At 42.0% G+C, this 20,934-nt stretch overlaps 1 protein-coding gene across 1 annotated transcript in view; it reads right to left on the bottom strand.

Moving 5' to 3' along the window:
• Window positions 1-1,138: 1,138 nt before the first annotated feature.
• The window catches only part of LOC138352519 (uncharacterized), a 43,708-nt gene continuing 23,912 nt past the window's right edge, over window positions 1,139-20,934 (bottom strand). The window contains exons 2-3 of the mRNA XM_069305018.1: window positions 5,395-5,556; window positions 1,139-5,218 (exon numbers count right to left, since the gene is read on the bottom strand). Of these exons, the coding sequence (XP_069161119.1) occupies window positions 1,176-5,129 (3,954 nt within the window). The 5' untranslated portion in view covers window positions 5,130-5,218; window positions 5,395-5,556 and the 3' untranslated portion in view covers window positions 1,139-1,175. The remainder of the gene's footprint in view (window positions 5,219-5,394; window positions 5,557-20,934) is intronic.

Genomic DNA, 20,934 nt, shown 5'->3' with positions numbered 1-20,934 from the left:
GACATAGCGCTCGCGGAACGCCAGGCGAGTGTCTTACCACTACACCACGGAGACTGTTATTATTTGTACTATTTGCTGACAGGGACGGGTTGTACACTGCCCTAGGCTGCTCCCCATTTCATCTTGTGTTTGGACATCAGGTGAGGGCCGGTCAGCCGAGCGGACAGCATGCTGGACTTCTGATCCTGTGGTCCTGGGTTCGATCCCAGGCGCCGGCGAGAAACAATGGGCAGAGTTTCTTTCACCCTATGGTCCTGTTACCTAGCAGTAAAATAGGTACCTGGGTGTTAGTCAGCTGTCACGGGCTGCTTCCTGGGGGGTGGAGGCCTGGTCGAGGACCGGGCCACGGGGACACTAAAAGCCCCGAAATCATCTCAAGATAACCTCAAGGAGGGGGCCCTTAAAAATGTTGCAGGAGAAAATGTTGGGAGATGTAACAGATAGGCAGAGTGAAAGATACCTGAAGGATGTGAAGAGCAAGCTGTCTCGAACGAAGGAGTTGGCGTTATCTCATCTACATTAATGACCTTACAAATGCCTCCCAGTAGATTATTTGGAGACAGATAGAGCCACCTATGTATGTAGATCAGATAAGAAAATCAGAAGCGGGGAGCCACATAGTGCCACTCCATATTAGGTCACCCAAGGTGTGAGTGGTAGCAGTCGAAAAAACAGTGAAGATAGGTATCTATTATGTGCCACTATGATCATGTTCATTTACAGTAAAGTAGCTGCCTATGAAGGGTAATCAGATAAGAAAATCAGAGGCGGGGTGCCACTTAGAGCCACCCCATATTAGGTCGCCCAAGGTGTGGGGCAGCAACAATCGTAAAATAGTGAAGATAGGTATCTATTATGTGTCGCTATGTTCATGCTCATATTCATTTATACAGAAAAGTATGACAGTATATTTGTATAATAAACACTCAGGTGAGTGGTAGTTACCCCCCCCCCACCTCCCCCTATGGGACAGGTGTAAAAACAGGATCCTCGCAGTAGGGGCGGTCCCCCCTCACCAGCCCTCCTCATACTTGATGACCTTGAGTGTACCGTAAGAGGGACCAGCCTCCCTTAGTTGTTTTTAAGTTGGATATATTTTAAGCCTCTATACTTAAAGAAGGAGAAAAAGAAATAATCCTGATGATTTATAGATTATATTATCAAAGTACATAGGGTTAAACATAGTCGTATTGTAGGTCATCTCCCCCCACATAATATTTATTAACAAGACCTCTCCTTCTCGCCCACAAGTCCGTTGTGGGGTCTTCCTCCCCCTCCTCCTCCTCCTCCTGGGACGAAGATGATGACTCATCATCTCCCAGAGAGTGAATGGGATGTAGTGCGCCTCCCTCAGGTGACTGACTGCTGACGTCATAGGGTTCACTCTCGCTGGTGGGGTGTTGTCCTTCCTCTCCTTGTGGTTCAATGACGTCACCACCTTCACTCTCGGTGGACATTCCTTGGGCTGAGGTGTTGGGGTGGGGCTCGGATGGTATGTCTGGGTGACCATACGCTAGGCTAGTGTATTTATTTAGGTAAAAGCGCTTATCATCAAATGCACTTAAACCCCTCTTAGTATTGAATGTGGTTGCCATCTGCCCCCCTATGTTTCTTATTTGTGAGTAATTAAAAGTATTTACTACACCATTACTGTGAAGGGTCTCTTTAAAGTGGTTATGTGTTAAAGATCTTTGCACAGCTCGGGGAATACCCTTAGCGGTGATGGAATTTTTATTGTCAAGCAAAAGCACACTATACATTTTGGGCTTGAGTGCCACAACTTCAAGGATGTGTTTATCTGACACCTCTGACTTTAACAGCCCTAAAACACCCTTTTTAGAAGGATCATACAAGGGGTGAGTTTCAGGAAAATTACTCGTATCCATCCACAAACTAAGGGGTTCTTTCCCCATCTCATTAAAGACATCTTCAGCTAGTAAGGTGAAAATGAAACTGTCTGTATCACTATACACCAGTTGTACCCTATCTGAATAGTGGTTCTTAAGTACCCTGTACCAAAAATGGTACAAGCTGTATTTTGCTAGCTCAAGAATCTGGAACCCAATGTAATTAGGATGAGTAATTTTAATGAATGGTCTGGAACTGACAGACAATAATTTATTGTCGCCTAAATGCACCATTCGTTTAAAGCGGGGATTCTTCACCTCTCGTAAAAAGGCCCTAGCTGAAGTCACTAGTTTGGTGTCAATGGCATAACGAGCTGGATTCAGTAGCGTTTTACCAAAAACACTGTTCGTCAGTAATTTGAAGAGTGTTTTCCTATCATTACTGCTGGAGGCATTTCTATTGTTAACGTTGGTGTTAACAAATTCTGCCATAAAATCTGACTGGTGGAACTCGTAAATTGCATGTATTGTTTCCACTTCAAGTCCTATCTCAATAAATAGTTGTAAAAGGTGAAGAGATATGAAATAATGTTTTTTGGGGAGATGATCTCCAACCAGTTTGATGTTTTTTGGGGGGAGGTGTGTGATGTTATTTGTTTCCAGAAGTCCCCTACTAAATGGTGAGATATCCTCCATACTTATTCCCCTATGGTGTAAACAAAGGGGCAGATCGTCTGTTAGTCTAGCTATTTCGGGTCTTAAAAGTTTGGTGTCAATTAAGAGCCAGTACCCTTTGTTAGAAGAGAAAGGCTGTTCTGTCATTATCTTCCCCCCGCTAATGAAGGAGTTCATCTCATCAGATGATAGTCTCCTTAGTCCCCCATGGGGCAATTTCCTAGTCATACAACTCCCATAGAGGCTGTTAAAGTCGAGATAAAGTAAGAATGAAGACCTATCCTCCTGGGGGTTAAAAGATGGGTTGACATAGCGGTTGTTAGCTCTGACATAACTCCTAACTGCAGTTGTAAAACCCCCTCGTATGTTTTGTGATAAGAGATTGTGCAACGTCACATCTGCACTTAACTCCAACGATATTCTACTACTTTTCAGGAAGCAGTCGTAGGAGTACCCTGGGAGGCTGCAATAGTGTGTCAATTCTAAAGAATATATATCATTTAGAATTGCCCTGTGGTGTGTAAAAATGTCAGCCAGTAATCCTACATCACACCTCAAATAAATGAGGAGGTAGTCTTTTAATGTCCTACACCCTGTAGCCTCCCATACTAATTTAGAATGTCTATATTCGTCCAAAGTTATACCTGATTTGTTTAGGGAGCTGTAGAACATTTCAATAGGAGGGAGTGATGTGTCATTAAAGCAGCTGATTTTTGTGGTATATTCATAAGGGAAAAACTGCTTACCCTTTAAGAGTAGGTGGTGACTCTTTTTGGGCAAGCCCTCTATCATTGAGTGAGTGAATGTTAAGGGGCTGGCTGAATCAATGTGGGTCTTTGCTAGGGATGAAAGACTACCTGTAATAAAAGCCAGTGAATCAAGAAATTTAAGCTTCCCTATTTCCACCTTAAGATATTTCGTCCCCTGTCTCATGAGGATATTGCTCTTAATATTTGAATCCATGGTAAACTCCCTCAAAATTAAGCCCATGTCATAAGACATATTATGGGCAATTAGAACTAAACTCTCCAGAGCATTCTTGTGGCGGAGGTTGCAGTAATTACATAGAGCTCCAATATAATTGAGCTTTTCCCTAAGGTGATCATGATGTTGAACCTTGAAATTGGAGGGGGTAAATACCTGCTCACAAAACTGGCAGTGAGTCTGTCTCCTAAAATGGATCATATCCTCAAGAGACATGTCTATTTCATAATGGTGGAGGGTAGATCTGATAATTTCCCATTTGGTGGCAACTCGCTGCATGAAATGAGTAACACTGTCCCCCCCAAAATAAGTAAATTTATCAACGACAGTGTGGTTCCTATCAACAATTATATAGCTGTATGCTATAGGTCTATGTATGGCTGTAACAGAACCTAGACAATCCTCAGTGCTTAGGACACACTCGAAATCAAAATAGCCCACATGGGAAGGGGCATAACCTTTCCCCGTATTTTTAAAATGGAGTGTGTCCCCAGGCTGAGGGTAAATAATTTTCTGAGTGATGTCGCAGGAAGATGAGTGATTTGTTAGCTCAGACGAATTTTGATATTCTGAGAGACAGTTTCTACAGAAGACTGTCTTTCGTTTGTGGCTGCGAGTAAAGTTCCGAAGGAACTTATCGAACTCTTTTATCAAGGTCACATGAGATTCCCCCAATAACAATAAAGGAACTATGATCGAGTACTGTCTGCTACCACGACGACAAAGAGAGACGTGATAGACGCCATCTGTATGTTTGTGTATTGAATACAAAAAAATGGATAGTTTATTTCTATTCTCCAATTTAGAGATATCCTCCCAAGACAGAGGGAAGGATAAATTGTCGTATTTGACCATTTTCCTAACCCTAGAGTGAGACTCTACAAGTCTCCCTATACGTCTCCACTTCCACCCTTGTTGTGACGCCAGAAAAGCAGCAGTGCACTGAATAATACATGTTTTATTGTTACCAGCCGGGTTTGGGTTGAAGACCTCATGCCGTCCCCTTAGAAATGGGGGATAAGGGACATAATCCCCCAAAACTGACCTTACACTTGCATTACAGATGACGATTTTGAGGAAATCGACATTATATAATATGAAACCACTCCCCTCTGTTTCTGAAAGGAGATCTTCCAGTCGTGTAATCATATAAGCCACCCAGCTATCAATAAGATTACCCACATCCTCAAGAGTTACCAGTCTAGCGGGTGTTGTTATGAAGTGTTCTCTAAAGTCATCATCTTCCGTGAGTCGTTGTTTCAAAAGTGTTACCTTTACCTCGAGGAGGATTTTTAATGATGAAGTAAAATTGCCATGTCCCCCAAGAGAATTCATGTAATTCTCTATTTCAGATATGTAATAGTCCCTAAAGTTGCTTAGGAGTCCTATAGGGTCTGTGGCGAAGGCTGAGGGGATGGAATATTCCAGCCTAGTAAAGAGATTCCCCAGAGCCCCCACCCTATTAATTAAGTGTGGAGTGTCTATAGCATCCTCCTCATCTGGGGAATTTTCATCACTATTTAGGGCATTAAGTCTATTGATGACAGGGGGTCTAAGACCACTAGGGCCCGGCTGAGAGATGTCACCCCTATCACCATCATCACCATCATCATCATCACTCATCGCTTCCTCTCCCCCCTCCCCTCCACCTAAGGGGTTATTGTCACGCTGTGCTTTGTCATGTTCCTCCCCTACCTGCCTCTGAATCGCTCCTGGAATGGAATAATAATAAATAATAATAATAATAATAATAATAATAATAATAATAATAATAATAATAATAATAATAATAATAATAAAAAGGCAACACCCTCTCACTAAACCCCATGACATAAGTTCTCAAAAAAGATTCTTAAGAGAAATAAAGGTGGAGGGTTTATTCACTCACCACGGGGGCATGTTTGTAGATGTTCAGAGGTCAAGTCCTCACACACAGAGGTCCCACAATTATCACAAGGGGAAGTGTGGTGAGGTCTCAAGGATGTATTTCCACACAAAAAGCACAAGAAGCCATCCTCTCTGGAAGGGAGGGTGGGCTGGCGACGTTTACCTAATGAAGGAAATAGTGTATAATTTATATACACTCTCTCTCCCACACTCATGGAGAAGGGGAAAACCCTTCTTAATATTTTTTTTATTTGAAATAAGTGAATAAATAAATATATAAAATACGGTCATACCTCCAGCACAGGTTCTCCTGTGTTCACCACTAGACTGTACACATACAGTTTCTCCGCAGAAGAAACATGTGTAACACCTATGAACGAAGAGATGTGATGACCCCCATCCACAAATTCTACAAATATCACCAACTCGAGACATAACGATCACGCTTACCTAAAATAAATAAATAAATAAATAAATATATATATATATATATATATATATATATATATATATATATATATATATATATATCCCCCCAGCACTCAAATCACTCCACTTCTCATTCCTGCCCCTACTTATCTATATAAATATATATATATATATATATATATATATATATATATATATATATATATATATATATATATATATAATATATTTATATTTATATATATATATATATATATATATATATATATATATATATATATATATATATATAACCCTTATATGAAATAGATACTAATTTACTTACATCTCGGACTAGACGGGGAGGAGAGTGGATGGTTTGGTCACAATTCAATAATACATGATGTGGGGGAGGTGTAGCGTCCTTTTATTGACTCGGAAACGTGGGGGGCAACGTTGCCACATACAACACCTCTCAGTCCTTTTGTAAGAGAAGGGTTAGGCCTGCTGTAGAAAACTTTTTTTTTTTTTCTCTCTCTCTCTCGTCTGGAGGTCATCACTAGGGGACTTCTACTTCAAAAAAACATCAGGAGGACTGGCTATGTCCTGAGGGGGACACATCCCTTGATGGGTGAATACACTCACACTCACACACACACACACACACACACACACACTCACACACACACACACACACACACACACACACACACACACACACTCAATATATATATATATATATATATATATATATATATATATATATATATATATATATATATATATATATATATATATATATATATATATATATAATATGAATATATAAGCGACCACTCCATAGGTAATTGAACCATTTATGGGGAAAATATGGAGGAGTGTGCGTCTGTCACAGACGAGCAACTTAATATTTTCCACCACCCAGCAAGAATATTTGTAGCTGGATTCAGTAATTCTGGGAAAACGACCCTAGTGGGGAATTTATGTGTTAAATACCACGGAAAATTCTCAAAAATTTTAGTGTCATCTGCAAATAATACAGAACAACCTCTTTCAAACATTCCCTCTCTGCGAAACAAGGTTACTGTCTCCCAGGATCTGATTAACCCACTAGAGTATAAAGATCCTTTTTCAAATGAGTCAGTTTTGTATATAATTGATGACTTATACCTGGAAGCCATACAGAGTCCAATTATAGCCAATATCTTCACAAGAGGGAGACACGGTAATATTTCCGTAATTCTAATTAGTCAAAATTTGTTTCCCCAGGGGAAATATGCCAGGACAATAACTCTGAATTGTAGTCATTATATATTAATGAAGCAGAGAGACATAAGCCAACTTGAAATTTTAAGTGGACAGTTATATGGGCGAAAAACAAGTAGTAGTTTCGTTGAAATATACCGTCGGGCAATATCCCAGAACAAGTATGGTTACTTATTGGTCGATCTGACGGTTCCTGAGGCATTACAACTACGAACGAGCATCACCAACGAAGACCACTGTGAAATTGTGTATCAAATGTAATCATCAACGACAACAAAAAAAATGTCTCTAACGACACAGAAACGAACAATTCTCACCAGTATCTATAATGACATTTCTAGCCCAGGTGGTTTCACAGGGTCAATTCAAAAATTGTATAAGGCTGCCAGACTTAAAGACCCCAACATTAGTGTTGCAGATGTGAAGGAATTTCTCCATGGGGAGCGATCTTACACATTACATAGAGGAAATTTAGTTAGGTTCCCCCGACGGAAAATATTAGCCCCTAAACCTCGTACCATAATTGCCTGTGACCTAGGGGACTTTTGTAGTTTACAAAAATACAATAATGGTGTTAAATATATTTTAATTTGTGTCGATGTTTATTCCCGCCTAATGCAGACTCAAACTTTAAAAACAAAAAATTCGAGTGAAGTGTTAGTCGCTCTGAAGAAGATATTAGAGGAAACGCCTCAGTTTCTCGGTGTAAGGCGGATATTCACTGACCGAGGTAGAGAATTTTACAACAAGTCAGTTCAAAATTATTTTAATAAGAAAAATATTAAATTATATAGTGTATTTTCGGAAATGAAATCTAGCATAGTGGAGCGAGCCATCAGAACTTTAAAACATAAACTGTATCATTATATGACTCAAGCTAATTCATTAAAATACACCCACATCCTCCCTAAAGTTGTGGACGTGTACAACCACACTTTCCACAGGATGCTAAAAAATACTCCTCATGCCATTCATAAGTTGCAAAATATTGAAGATATACGAAGACAGTTTAAGGTCATGTATTTAAACAATGACTCCTCCATAACTGCCATCAGTCCACGGCTGCACCTTGGACAGCATGTGCGATTGGCAAAGCGCAGGAATATATTTCACAAAGGCTTTTGGCACCAAAATACAGAAGAAATATTTGTAGTGTCACATATTGACAGAACACATCCAATCCCGACATATAAAATCAAAGATTTAAACAACGAGACGATCAGTGGCATGTTTTATGAGCAGGAATTGATTGCAACATCCCTTCCAGACTATTTTCCTGTAACGGTATTACAGTCTAGGAAAACATCGAAAGGACACAGAGAATATTTCGTCAAGTGGAGAGGGTACCCAGATTCTGCCAATAGCTGGATTAAAGCTCAAGACATCATCAAATTTAACAAAAAATGACAGTTCAAGAGGACTCTCTCGTAGAGAAACATCATCAGTTGTTATTTTTATTAAACAATTTATCACCCAAGAAGCGGAATAAACTAATCAAGGCTTTAAAACGGCAGGAAATTGAATCAATTTGTGAAATTTTTGCCAATTTTCTGAAACGAAACATCCCAGTTCAACCTCAGATAATTAATGGCTTACAGAGATATCAGAACGACATACGATCTGTAGCACGTAAGAAAACTCCTTTATACAAAAAGAAGCTCATACTGACCTCCAGACGTGGTGGGGCGATATTAGCAGCTCTGCTACCTTTGGCTGTATCGTTAATTTCCTCCCTAATAAGGTAATTGCGTAAATAAGTAACGAGAGAATAAAATGGTGAAAGAATATTGCCTGGTACCACGATTCATAGCTGAAAAATATTTATTTAATAAAAACAAGAACTCACCATCACCTCCTAATGCTGTGGGTCTGCCCTCCCCCGGTGGTGATGGTAGTGAAAGTATGTCCTTCTCTTTAAAAAACGAATCCACCCCAAGTAATAATATTGGGGGAGCCCGTAACCTACCCACCTGCGACTCTGGTAGGGGTGATGGGGGGGTGGGGGAAGAGGACACTCCTTCCTCCCACCTGACAACAACGGGCTGTGGGCGGTGTTGCCGTAGTAGCACCTCCAGACGGGCGGGGCTGGTCACACACCCTTTAAATGACATTGGGGCCCCCGGCGACCGTCGCCCGCCGCCTCCCTTAAAAAGAAAAAAAAAACGCGGGCTGCCCGGCGCGACCATCGCCTTTTAAAAAAAAAAATAAATAAAAAAAGGGGACATTCCATCCTCCCGCCCGAAGTGCAAGTAATTGTTGCTGGCCACACTCCACATAAAGCCACCATCACACCCCAAAATCCAAGTCTGGACAACTTAATAAATGTGAATTTTAAAATTGAGGAAATTCCTCATGTCAAAGCATTATTGAACATGTTTGGACAAAACAGCCAACAGGTGATGTGGGATAGTCGCGGAAATTTATTAAAGCCTGTACAAAATTTAAATATTTTAGATATAATTAAAACTCTAGCCTTCACAAAGGGGCAATTTAGGGCAAGTGACAAGGAAGATGTAAGGGTTTTACTGAGGGTGGCTGGCATAGACCCAACCCTCATACGTAATTATCGCGCTAGATCTCAGTTAAAAGGGGGGAGGGGTATCCATAGGAGACCCCATTGGGAGCCGTATTGAAGACCTATATGAAGACCATCTTAAAGACCACCATATTCAGTTGCATATCCACCATGGAGCAAGCTTCTAGACCCACTCCTCCCCCAGCTACACCCCCAGAAGACAAATCTCCCTTATTAAAGAAGTTGGTTGCTACTCAGCGGTACTACAAGTATGTCGAACACAAATGTAGATTGATATATGCATTGTGGGATTGTTATGACCGTCTTGTGTTGAGTGCCCCTCCAGAACGGTTTTTTAAGTCATTTGGAGAGACGGTGAAACGTTATGAAGAATATTCATCCCAGGAAATCCAGACGGAGATATGGCAAATGGAAAAATTAACCTTCCAACATCGAGACCAGATTACAGCCTTCGAGACTGGACGGAGTGTGTATGGACTTTTAAGGTAGGGAAGGCAGCCTCTACACCACACCCCATACATCCCTCCCCCCTCCAGGTGGGGGACACAGGTGTATTTAAAGGCCTCCACCGTCACCCTCGGTCACCATAGTTGACGACGACTCTACCCCGTTCCTCTCAACCGCCCCTCCGCCATGGCTTTATCGTCCATTAAGTCAATAGACAGCGACATCACCGACACCCACGCCTTTGGGGTCGGTGATGTCATAGTGTATGACTTACCCGCTGCTGTTGTGCGTCCCTATGGACTGGCAAGTGTAATTTGGAAATGTTACAACTATGCCCGTGTGGAACGTGAAGGACTGACTCGTGTCAACAGGGCCACAATACGTTACCGGTCTACCCCGGGTGACATCGAGGTGAAGATAGCTCCCCTACCCTCCGACGGTCAAGACATTGTCGAAGAGCCAGTCTTGTTCTTCCGCCCCACCATCGTGGCGCTAATTTCCGCTTTCGGTGCAGGAGCACCCTTCGAGTCCAACCCTATAGCTCAGGAGCAAGTGCAGTCTTCCTCCGACATCCACTACATCACCAATGTCACCCTGGATACTGCCAAGAATAGGCTGTTTTGGCTGAAAACAGCCCTAACAAAGGTTGGCAATCTCATGGTAAGAACTCCAACCATGTTTCGGCTGGTGGTGCCCCATGGGCTGGGGGCCTCCCGTGATGGCATGGACAACTGGCACAAGGACGTCGGGCCCATGCTCATTTCGCTCAACGCTGAGCTGGCCAAGCATAACAAGGAGTTGGTAATCCTCAAACGTCCCTCTACCGTCACCCCATCGATGGTACCCCTCCCGAATGATGATCCCAGGGGAGAGGGTGATAGTAAAACTATCACCCTAGATGCAGTGGTGGGGGAGGGTGCCACCACCCCAGGAAGCTCTTCTCGTTCTACACCACCAGCACCACCAGCCACCCCCAGGAAGAAGAGACACCTACAAGAGTACTCATCCACCTCCAGCGCTGCTCCACCCCCACCCACAACATCTGGCACGGCCAAACGACGGATCGAAACCACTATTGACTTCGACCCCCTCTCAAATCATCGTATTGACACCATCCTCGATGGAGAGTCACAGGAAATATTCCTGTTATCCTCATCACCGAAAAAACAACGAAAGCTGTAACCATCAACGCTCAAAGAAGACGTGCCAGCACCACCACAGTCAGTAACAGCAGCAGCAGCAGCAGCAGCAGCAACAGCAGTACCTCCATCTACAACAGCTTCGGTGGTGGTAGCAGTAGCAGGTCCACCGTCGATGGTGACAGTGTTGTCAGCGGTAGTGGTAGCGGCAACGGTACCACCAACTACAGCAGTTCCGGCGGTGACAGCGGCAGCAACAGTACCATCATCGCCGGCAGCGGTAACGGTAGCGCCAGCAGTACCACCAACTACAACGGTTCCAGCGGTGGTAGCAGCAGCAGCAGCAGCAGCAGCAGCAGCAGCAGCAGTGCCGTCAGCGGTGGCAGCGGTGTCAGTGGTACCAACAGCTCCCCCAGCAGCAGCGGCAGCGGCAGCAGCGGACGACAGCAGTACCAACAGCTGCTGCTCTTTATATGTAATTTGTTATGGGGGAACAAAATGTAGTCCCCCCTGTTGTAGTTCTTTTAAAAGTAATATTTCCTTAGTAGATTAATAAAATAAAATATAAGTAATGATGTTTTATTCCCACCCCAGTCAGTACATAACTTAACAATGGACGAGGAACACTACATATACCTCACTAGCCTCGACCAAGAAGATATATACAACAACACAAGTTCAGCATTTACAAACACCATCCCCACTCTACATTTAAACCCTTCCATTAAACATGAAGTGGCCTTAGTCAACATACTCCTACCCAGACGAATTAACGCTATCATCAAGGATGAGGGGGAGTCTGGTATAGACGTCTATGCTACTTTTAAGCGAGGAACTCTTTCTAAAAGCCCAGAACATCTCATCTACACCTACACCCCCAAAACCAACATATTATCCAGAAACATCACATTCATCACGAGTGAGCTTAGCCGACAAATAATCACCGACATGAAGCTTAGCTTCCGAGGTGATTTCAAAATATACTTCTCAGAAAGAGAACCAATCCTCACCTATGATCAATCCTTAGAGCGAGTGTTACTATCCTCTACACTTAACAATGAAGGCACTGGTTCCTTATATTCTCTTAGTCTTCAATTTAAACACAGAATAGCTAATGTACTTGGTTTTGACAGCAGTCGCAAATACACCATTTATCAGGCAAAATCAGATGACATTACAGCAGCCTCAAAGATCGTGGCCTCATTCCCCCCAGACAATGGCGGAGGTTGTGACTATTTACTCATTTATAGTGACGTCATCGAGCCGGATCGTTACGGGGGACAAATTGTAAATATCTTAGATGCAATCAATTATCATGACTCTTATTCTAGAGGGGCTCATCCCCTAGTGTACAAGACATTAAATACTAACACGTTGGAGAAGGTGAGCATTAAGATAACAGATCAGTTTGGGCGAAAGGTTAGTTTTGAAGATGGGAGGTCGGTTACGGTAGTCTTACACCTCCGCCCTAAGGTATAACAATATAATCTATATAAATATAAATATATATATATATATATATATATATATATATATATATATATATATATATATATATAGAAGTGTTTACCCTCATCAACGGTTATTATAAGAAGAGTAGTCGGGATGCGAGTACCTTTCCACACACCCTCCCAGAAGGAGTATGGGGAGATCTTCTCCCCCCTCTCTGGGAGATACGGGGTGAGGGGGGGAGCGATGAATGACATACGCACATTCCAAGCGCCTTATCTCAGATCTGGTGGTGGTTTTTTTGGGACCTTAGCCGGCTTGGCTCGACGAGCCATACCATTTTTCATGAAAACTGTAACGCCGACTGCTATCGATTTTGGGAAAAATGTTCTTGGTGATTTAACCAGTGGTAGACGGGATGTAAAGAGCGCTCTGAGAACTCACGGTATTGATGCTCTTAAGACTGTGGGGAAGAAATTGGTAGCAGGCGGGAAAATTAAAAGACTCTCTAGGAGAAGAAAAAATAAAAATAATAAATGTAAACGAGCCCTTGGGTATAAAAATGATGTATTTTCACTACAGTAAGCAGTCATACTTCACCTTTCGGAGGAGATCATGGCGGAGGCTAGTGGAGCTGGGTTGAAAATCCCTGTAGAATATTATACTTCCAGTATTATTGACCAATTTCCTAGAAGTAACAGAATACGTAATGTGGAGAGTTCAATTGCCTCCACACAGCAAATAGACATTCTACCTGTCAACCTCCCCATTAATCAACGTTTGCGGGATAATTACTTAGAATTCCGCATCCCCGGAACCCAGGGCGCCTTCTTAGATTTAGCTAATATTGTTATAGATTTTAAGGTATCTTTAACGAAAGATGACGATACCACAAAATTGGAAGAGGATGACCATGTGGAATTTGTTAATGGGTTGTCAAATACCATGTTTAAAGGTGTTCAGGTGTTTTTAGGAGAGCAGGTAGTTGAAACAAATTCTAATTTTAATTATTGGTCGTTTATTAAATTAATTACCTCCATGCCTCCATCAAAAATGTCTTCCTTGGGGAGGATTGGAGCCTTTCGTAGGGACTGGAGTGATGATGGTGTAATCCCTAACGAATTTACTAATACATTTTTTACTGGGGCAACCGCCAAGGATAAAAAATTTATGACCGATTTAAAAGGTAAAGGATTGTCAATGTGTTTTCCCCTACTATTGGACGTAACAACCCTAGACCAATACATATTAGATAATATAGATGTGCGCCTAAGATTGGAGCTCTCCCCACATGCTTGGGTGCTAAATACAAGTGTGGACGATGGCTCTAAGTATCGGCTGCATATGGATTATGCTAAGTTGTGGGTAACACGAGTGTTCCCCTACCCAAGTGCTTACCTAGCCTTAAACAGCTCACTGTTAGCATCCCCCGACCCCATAAGCTATACTTTCAATAAAACCATTTCTAAAACATATGTCCTAGCAGGGAATCAAACTAGTCTCTTAATTGATCAGCCTTGGGCGCAAGTAATTCCTCACAGGATATTCATGGTAATTGTGCCAATGAATTATTTCGCTGGCCTTCACCAAGGTAATGGATTATATTTTGAAAATGCAAAACTGAAAAATATCGCCATGTATTTGAACAATAATGCAATTTACCGAATTGGTGGTGATTTCGACAATCATTATGCCCGCCTTTATTACGAAACTTTGAAGACATTAGGCTTAGAGCGTGATTCACTTCTAGCCTATGACACTTTTAATAAGGGAAGATCGATATTCGCCTTTGACTTAACCACCATTCAAACAAAGGATTCCCTCCCTGTGGAGAAATCTGGCAACTTGCGTATGGAGCTTGAGTTTGGCGGTGGTGTTACATATAACAGGCTGGTTTTACTGTTTGGGGAAACGACCGGGGTACTATCCATCGACGGACAGAGAACTGTTCTGTGTGACGTGCGAGCTTAAAAACATAATGAATTGTAATGATATAAATATTAATTTAAAAAATAATCTAGGGGATCGAGCACTCTACCTAGGTTGTTATAATGCTGATGAAATAGAACATTTAAATATCTCATCAAGAAAACCTATTGTTCTCATAACTAATATTTTACCATCACATAGTAGATTAACTATGGGACATTGGGTAGCTATTTATGTTGATAAAGTTAAACATCGAATGTTTTTTTTCGATAGTTATGCAATGTCGGCGGTTACTTATGGACATTATTTTCAAGGATTTATTAAAACTAACACAATAACAAAGGTGTTTGGAATGTGCTACAGACTCCAGAGTGATTTTACCCTTGCTTGTGGACTGTATTGCGTAATGTTCGTCCATAGGGTGAGTCACCTGGGGTTGCCTTCAACAGTACATTACTTACATAATGTATTTTCAAGCGTTAGTTTAAAATTAAATGATAAACGAGCCCTCGCTTATGCGAGACGATATTTTCCTATGAAACATCACTGTGTTAGGACATTTTGTAGAGGAGTAAGGGTTGGTTCTTATAGGTGGTGTAGAGAATATTTTTGTTAGCTAGGCAACCCACCTAACAGGGGGATTACCCCACATATAAAACACCTCTCACCCCACAACCTCCCTAGAAGACCCCCATCCCCCTTATCCTACAAATGGAAGGCGTCTCCCCAGAAACACACGCAGGGAAGATTGAAGTCCTTGAAGGGCCTGGTTAGTATTACCCTCACTTTCTGGTAAAGATTTATTTTTTTTCCCACAATAGAAAGTTTGCTCAACCTCTATTTTACCTCTTCTTTTTTTTTTCAGTGCAATTCTTAGGACCTGTCCACATTTGTAGAGTAGTAATTCTACGAGGAAGGTCTGCCCCAAACAAGATGCTGTTACGTACCCTAATTGATGATGCCTGCTGTAGAGGACACAAGGTCGCTCCTGCAGGGGGAGAGGTATGTACTAACTGTTCTTAGAGGAAATAGAATATTTTTCAAATAAAAGATATAGTCCTATAAATTATTTTCCCCATCTCTTTCCAGAACACTTCAGATGAGAGTCAGAAGGAAAGTCGTCCAAAAGGCAACCAGCCAACTCACCCCACTCCCCCAAGAGAGGGGGGAGGGGGTCAAGACCTCCCCCCACTCACCACGGATGGGGAGACGTCAGAATTCTACTCAGATGAGGAAGGGGAGGTGGAGGGGGGAGAGGGATAGGGGCCATAATTAACTTCTTATACATCATTTGTGATTTTTACCTAATAAAACATTAATAAATTCTTTGATTTTTTTTAACCCCTGGAGGAGATTTATAATTTAATACCCCTATATAAGACCCACTCAACCTCCGCTGGGTGTGGAACTCTGCTACGGTAAAGTCAAGGCCATTAGGTGCGAGGAAGGGTACGGGCGACCACCCTCACCGGGAGGAACCTGTTTTACACCTGCCCCATAGAGGAATGTGGGGGCGTAACTGGCACTCACCCACGAGTGTTTATTATACAAATAAATTCATTTTTACTTAAATATATTGTCATACTTTACTGTATAAATGAACATGATCATAGTGGCACATAATAGATACCTATCTTCACTGTTTTTTCGACTGCTACCACTCACACCTTGGGTGACCTAATATGGAGTGGCACTATGTGGCTCCCCGCTTCTGATTTTCTTATCTGATCTACATACATAGGTGGCTCTATCTGTCTCCAAATAATCTACTCCTCCCAACATCTCAAACCAATTCTATTTGCTGACGACACGACCTTCATTTACTACAGTCCTGACTCCCTTGCTCTAAATGCCACAGTGAATACTGAGCTAAATAAAGTCCATCACTGGCTAACTGCCAACAAACTCACCCTCAGTATTGACTAAACTTTCTATATTTTGTTTGGCAATAAATCCTCAAATCAAATAAATCTCAGGATTAACAAGACCCAAATTTGTAACAAAGTAGATGGCAAATTCCTTGGCGTTCTCATTGACCTGAAGCTGAATTTCCAGGGACACATTCTAAATATATAAAAAAAAGTTTCAAAAACTGTGGGCATTCTTTCTAAGATCAGATATTATGTACCACGCCCTGCCCTGGTGATGCTCTATTACTCCCTTATCTATCCTTATCTCAACTATGGTATTTGTGCTTGGGGTTCTACTACCCAAAATCATTTACGTCCTCTAATTACTCAACACAAAGCTGATATTAGGACAATATCTAACTCTGGCCCCAGACATCACTCGGTACCCTTACTCAAATCTCTGAATATGTTAGATATTAAGTCCCTGCACATCCTCTCATGTGTATTTTATATATATATAAAACGATGAACTGTAATGTCAATCCTGATCTTAAAAGCTTCCTAGAAAGTTGTAACAGATCCCATGAGCACCACACCAGAAACAAATACCTATTTGATATTCCTAGAGTACGACTTAGTCAAACTAGAAATGCTTTACAAATCAAGGGACCCAGAATGTGGAATGACCTTCCCAACCATGCTAAAGACTGTACCTCTCCCAACCAGTTTAAGATAAAAACAAAGTACTACCTTATTAACTCCATGTAACCTCCCTCACCCCTAAATGTTAACCCATGTCTACTATTTTAAACAATGCTGTTTGTTGACCAAATTGTATTTTTGTTTTTTTCTGCCATGTTTCTCCCTCCGCCCTTTTTCATTATTGTTCTTATTTTTCTCAACACAATTTATACTTTAATCTCAACTAGCATTAGGTTTTAGTCTTAGTGTTTTTCCTGCCCGAAACGCTTTGCGTAATAGTGGCTTTAGGCATTGTATGTACTAGCTCTATCTATAATCCATCAACTTTTGTATCTCACCTTGTATGTATGTACTTTACCTGAATAAATATTTGTATTTTTTGTATTTGTATTTGTTACAACATCTGGGCGAGGTACAACAGGTAATGAAGGAGAGGCATGATAAGCGGTCCAAGGCCAAACTCAGCGTTTTTGAATCAGGAGATTTAGTAATGGTCTTGAAGCCTCGTATGGGAACTTCTATGTCACGCAAATCTGGAGGACCTTATCGAGTGGTAAAACGTCTCGGTGAACTTACCTATAAAGTCTGTAACCCCAAACATAATCGTCTGTCAATGACTGTGTATGTGAATCGTTTGAAGGCTTATTGTGGGCCCTGTATTGTGGCTTGTTGCGTTAATGAGGAGGTAAACCCTGAGGAGACAATTGTTGTAGGGAAAGATGGTAATCCTCTTTTAACTAATTCCAGTTTCGGGGAAAAATTGTTGTGTCATTTGCAGGATGAACAGAGAGCAGAGTTCCAGGACCTTTTGAAGACGTTCTCCAACTTGTTTGGGGAGGTCCCCACTCTCATTACCTCTCATTACTCATGATGTTCAACAGACAGAGGTAACTCCAATTCGGCTACACCCTTATCGAGTGACCTCCGAGACACGACGTATCATCCAGGAGGAAGTTGATTATCTTCTTCACCATGGTTTCTCAGTCAGAGCTCTTGGAGTTCACCGTGTTTAGTGGTACCAAAACCAGATGACAAATGGCGGTTAGTAGTGGACTATAGGAAGTTAAACAAGGTAACTGTAATTGATGCATACCCACTACCTTTGCTAGAAAAATGCATTGATCAGATTGGTCATGCTAAATATGTATCAAAACTAGATTTATCTAAGGGGTATTACCATATACCACTTACTAACTTTGCTAGAGAAGTGACAGCTTTTTTCAGTCCTGATGGAGTATTTGTATTTAATGTAATGACATTTGGACTGAGAAATGCCCCAGCAACTTTTCAAAAGTTGATGAATTCTTTGCTAAAAGATGTGCCAGATTGTAGAGCATACTTAGAAAATATTGTGATTTTTAGTAAGTGTTGGGAAGACCATATTTCTAGTTTGAAACAATTGTTTGCAGTGTTACGACATGCTAATCTAACTGTAAATGTAAATAAATGTAGCTGGGCTAAGGGAACAATAATTTACTTGGGACATGAGGTCAAACAAGGTAAGATAGTCCCGTTGCAAGACAAGATCCAGGCAATCGTGGATTACCCAGTACTAACGAGCAAGAAATCCGTGCAGAGGTTTATTGGGATGTGTGCATTTTATATAAGATATTGTAAGAATTTTTCAATTGTGGCTGAACCTATAACTAATCTTCTTAGAAAGCAGGTAAAGTTCAAGAGCACACAGGAGTGTCAGAACTCTTTTCATAGACTGTTCGGATCTAAGAGCACGTGCGGTTCTTTTCCAGGTAGGACCAGATGATTTAGAGCACCCTGTATACTATTTTTCTTGTAAATTTGATAAGGCAAAAACTAATTATTCTGTGGTAAAGAAGGAAGCTCTTTGTTTGATTTTAGTGGTTAAGAAGTTTGAAACTTACCTGTCAGGTGATCAAGTTGTCATATACACAGACCATAATCCCCTGACATTCATTAACTCCATGAAATGTAAGAACCAAAGAATTCTTAGGTGGTCTTTTATTTTACAAGAGTTCAACATAGTAATTAGACATATCCCTGGAAGGCAAAATGTAATTGCTGATGCCTTATTCAGGGGATTCCCCATTGCAGTGCCCTAATGTGAATTGTTCTATACATGAGGATGTCTTTACCTTTTGGTTATTTCATATATTTAATTTAATTGATTGTTTTATACATTCATTTTGTGTTGTTGGAGTACTCAGTGCTATACTTTCATGTAGTCAAAAAATGAAATTAACCTTCAGTTAATTTCATTTTTCTTCAAGGACAGGGAGGGATGTTACGAATCCATATATTTGATTCTAACGATTATCATGTTAAATATGTATGTCCATTATTTCTTTCCTCAGTTATTTAAATAAAACATTGTATCCAGTTGTGTTCCAGTATATATATATATATATATATATATAGGTTCCAAGGGGTTGTCATAGCCAGGGGGTGGTAATGGGGGACGAGTTCCCATGACCTATAAAATGCTCCTATACGGCATGCGTCTCAAATAGCCTCTGACAACCAAGTCCAACTCCTGGCCTGCACGGGTGGCTTAGTCTAAGTCCGGCGGAACTGCTTTTACCGACAGGAGAAGGGGCGAGGGCGTGCCTCTGGCGCCTTAAAACCAGCTGCTCCGGGTAGATGGGACTCGATAGCCTGGGAAGGCAGCCCATCTAGGGGAAGGAAAACCCTGATTTTAAACCTCCGCTGCCTTGCGGCCATACCCTTGTTTTGGGAAGGCTTCAGGAGTCAACCTCGAGGAAAAATCCGGAGTTGGAGCCCCTAAGGCAGTTCGTTGTTGACGTCGACCTCGTTCTGGCAGCTCCTGCGATGTTGCTGGAACCATGCGTATTGGCATTTGCCTCTCTATTGGATAATTTCAGCAACGTGGAGAGGGGGGACCTGCTGCATGGGTAACAGCTTCTCCTCCATATCTACCTACCCGGGCTTTGCGCCCTGGAGAGGACACTCCAGCTTCGCCTCACAGCGTCGAACCAACACGGGAAGCGACAGTCTACCGGTTTTAAGTCTTCTGCTCGATTGGCGAAGAGTGTGACGTCAGGGGTTGCTTCCGACGGTGGGAGGGGTCATCGCGCCCCACTGGGCAGCTACCGCCCGCCTCAAGCTGGGCAAACCCCAGCCAATAAGGTGTTGCCTCGCCACGGTCCGTTAACCTCACTGGGTGCGTGGGGTTTAGGGTGAAAACTGACAAGCGGCCCGACAACTTTGCACCAAGCAATACCAAACCAAAGAAGAAAATATCAACTGCCCTAAAGCTGGGCACATGGAACGTCAGGACACTGACACCAGGTTTCTCTGACGACCTGCAAGAAATCAATGACGCCCGAAAAACAGCAATCATCGATAGGGAGCTGAGCAAGCTGCAGATGGATATTGTTGCTCTCCAAGAGACCAGGCTCCCAGGATCAGGATCTGTGAGAGAGAGGACCTTCTCTTTCTTCTGGCAAGGAAAACCTCCAGATGAGACCAGAGAACATGGTGTGGGATTTGCCGTCAGGAATGCACTGTTGGGACACATTATGCCACTGATGGGGGAAACCGAACGAATTCTGTCTCTGCAACTGTACTCCCAAACAGGACCAGTCAATGTAATTAGTGCATATGCACCAACCCTGACTTCTCCAGCAGAGGCAAAGGAAAAATTCTACGATGACCTCAACAGAGTCATAGCGAGAATCCCTGTAAAGGAGCCACTGTTCATCCTCGGCGACTTCAACGCCAGAGTGGGTGCCGAGCACAACATTTGGCCCACTTGCCTGGGTCAATTCGGCATAGGAAGGATGAATGAGAACGGGCAACGTCTGCTAGAACTCTGCTGC

The sequence above is a fragment of the Procambarus clarkii genome, chromosome 5 (assembly GCF_040958095.1).
Source record: "Procambarus clarkii isolate CNS0578487 chromosome 5, FALCON_Pclarkii_2.0, whole genome shotgun sequence".
Lineage (NCBI taxonomy): Eukaryota > Metazoa > Arthropoda > Malacostraca > Decapoda > Cambaridae > Procambarus > Procambarus clarkii.
Note: the sequence above shows the minus strand (reverse complement) of the source record. Positions and strands in the feature narration are given on the sequence as shown.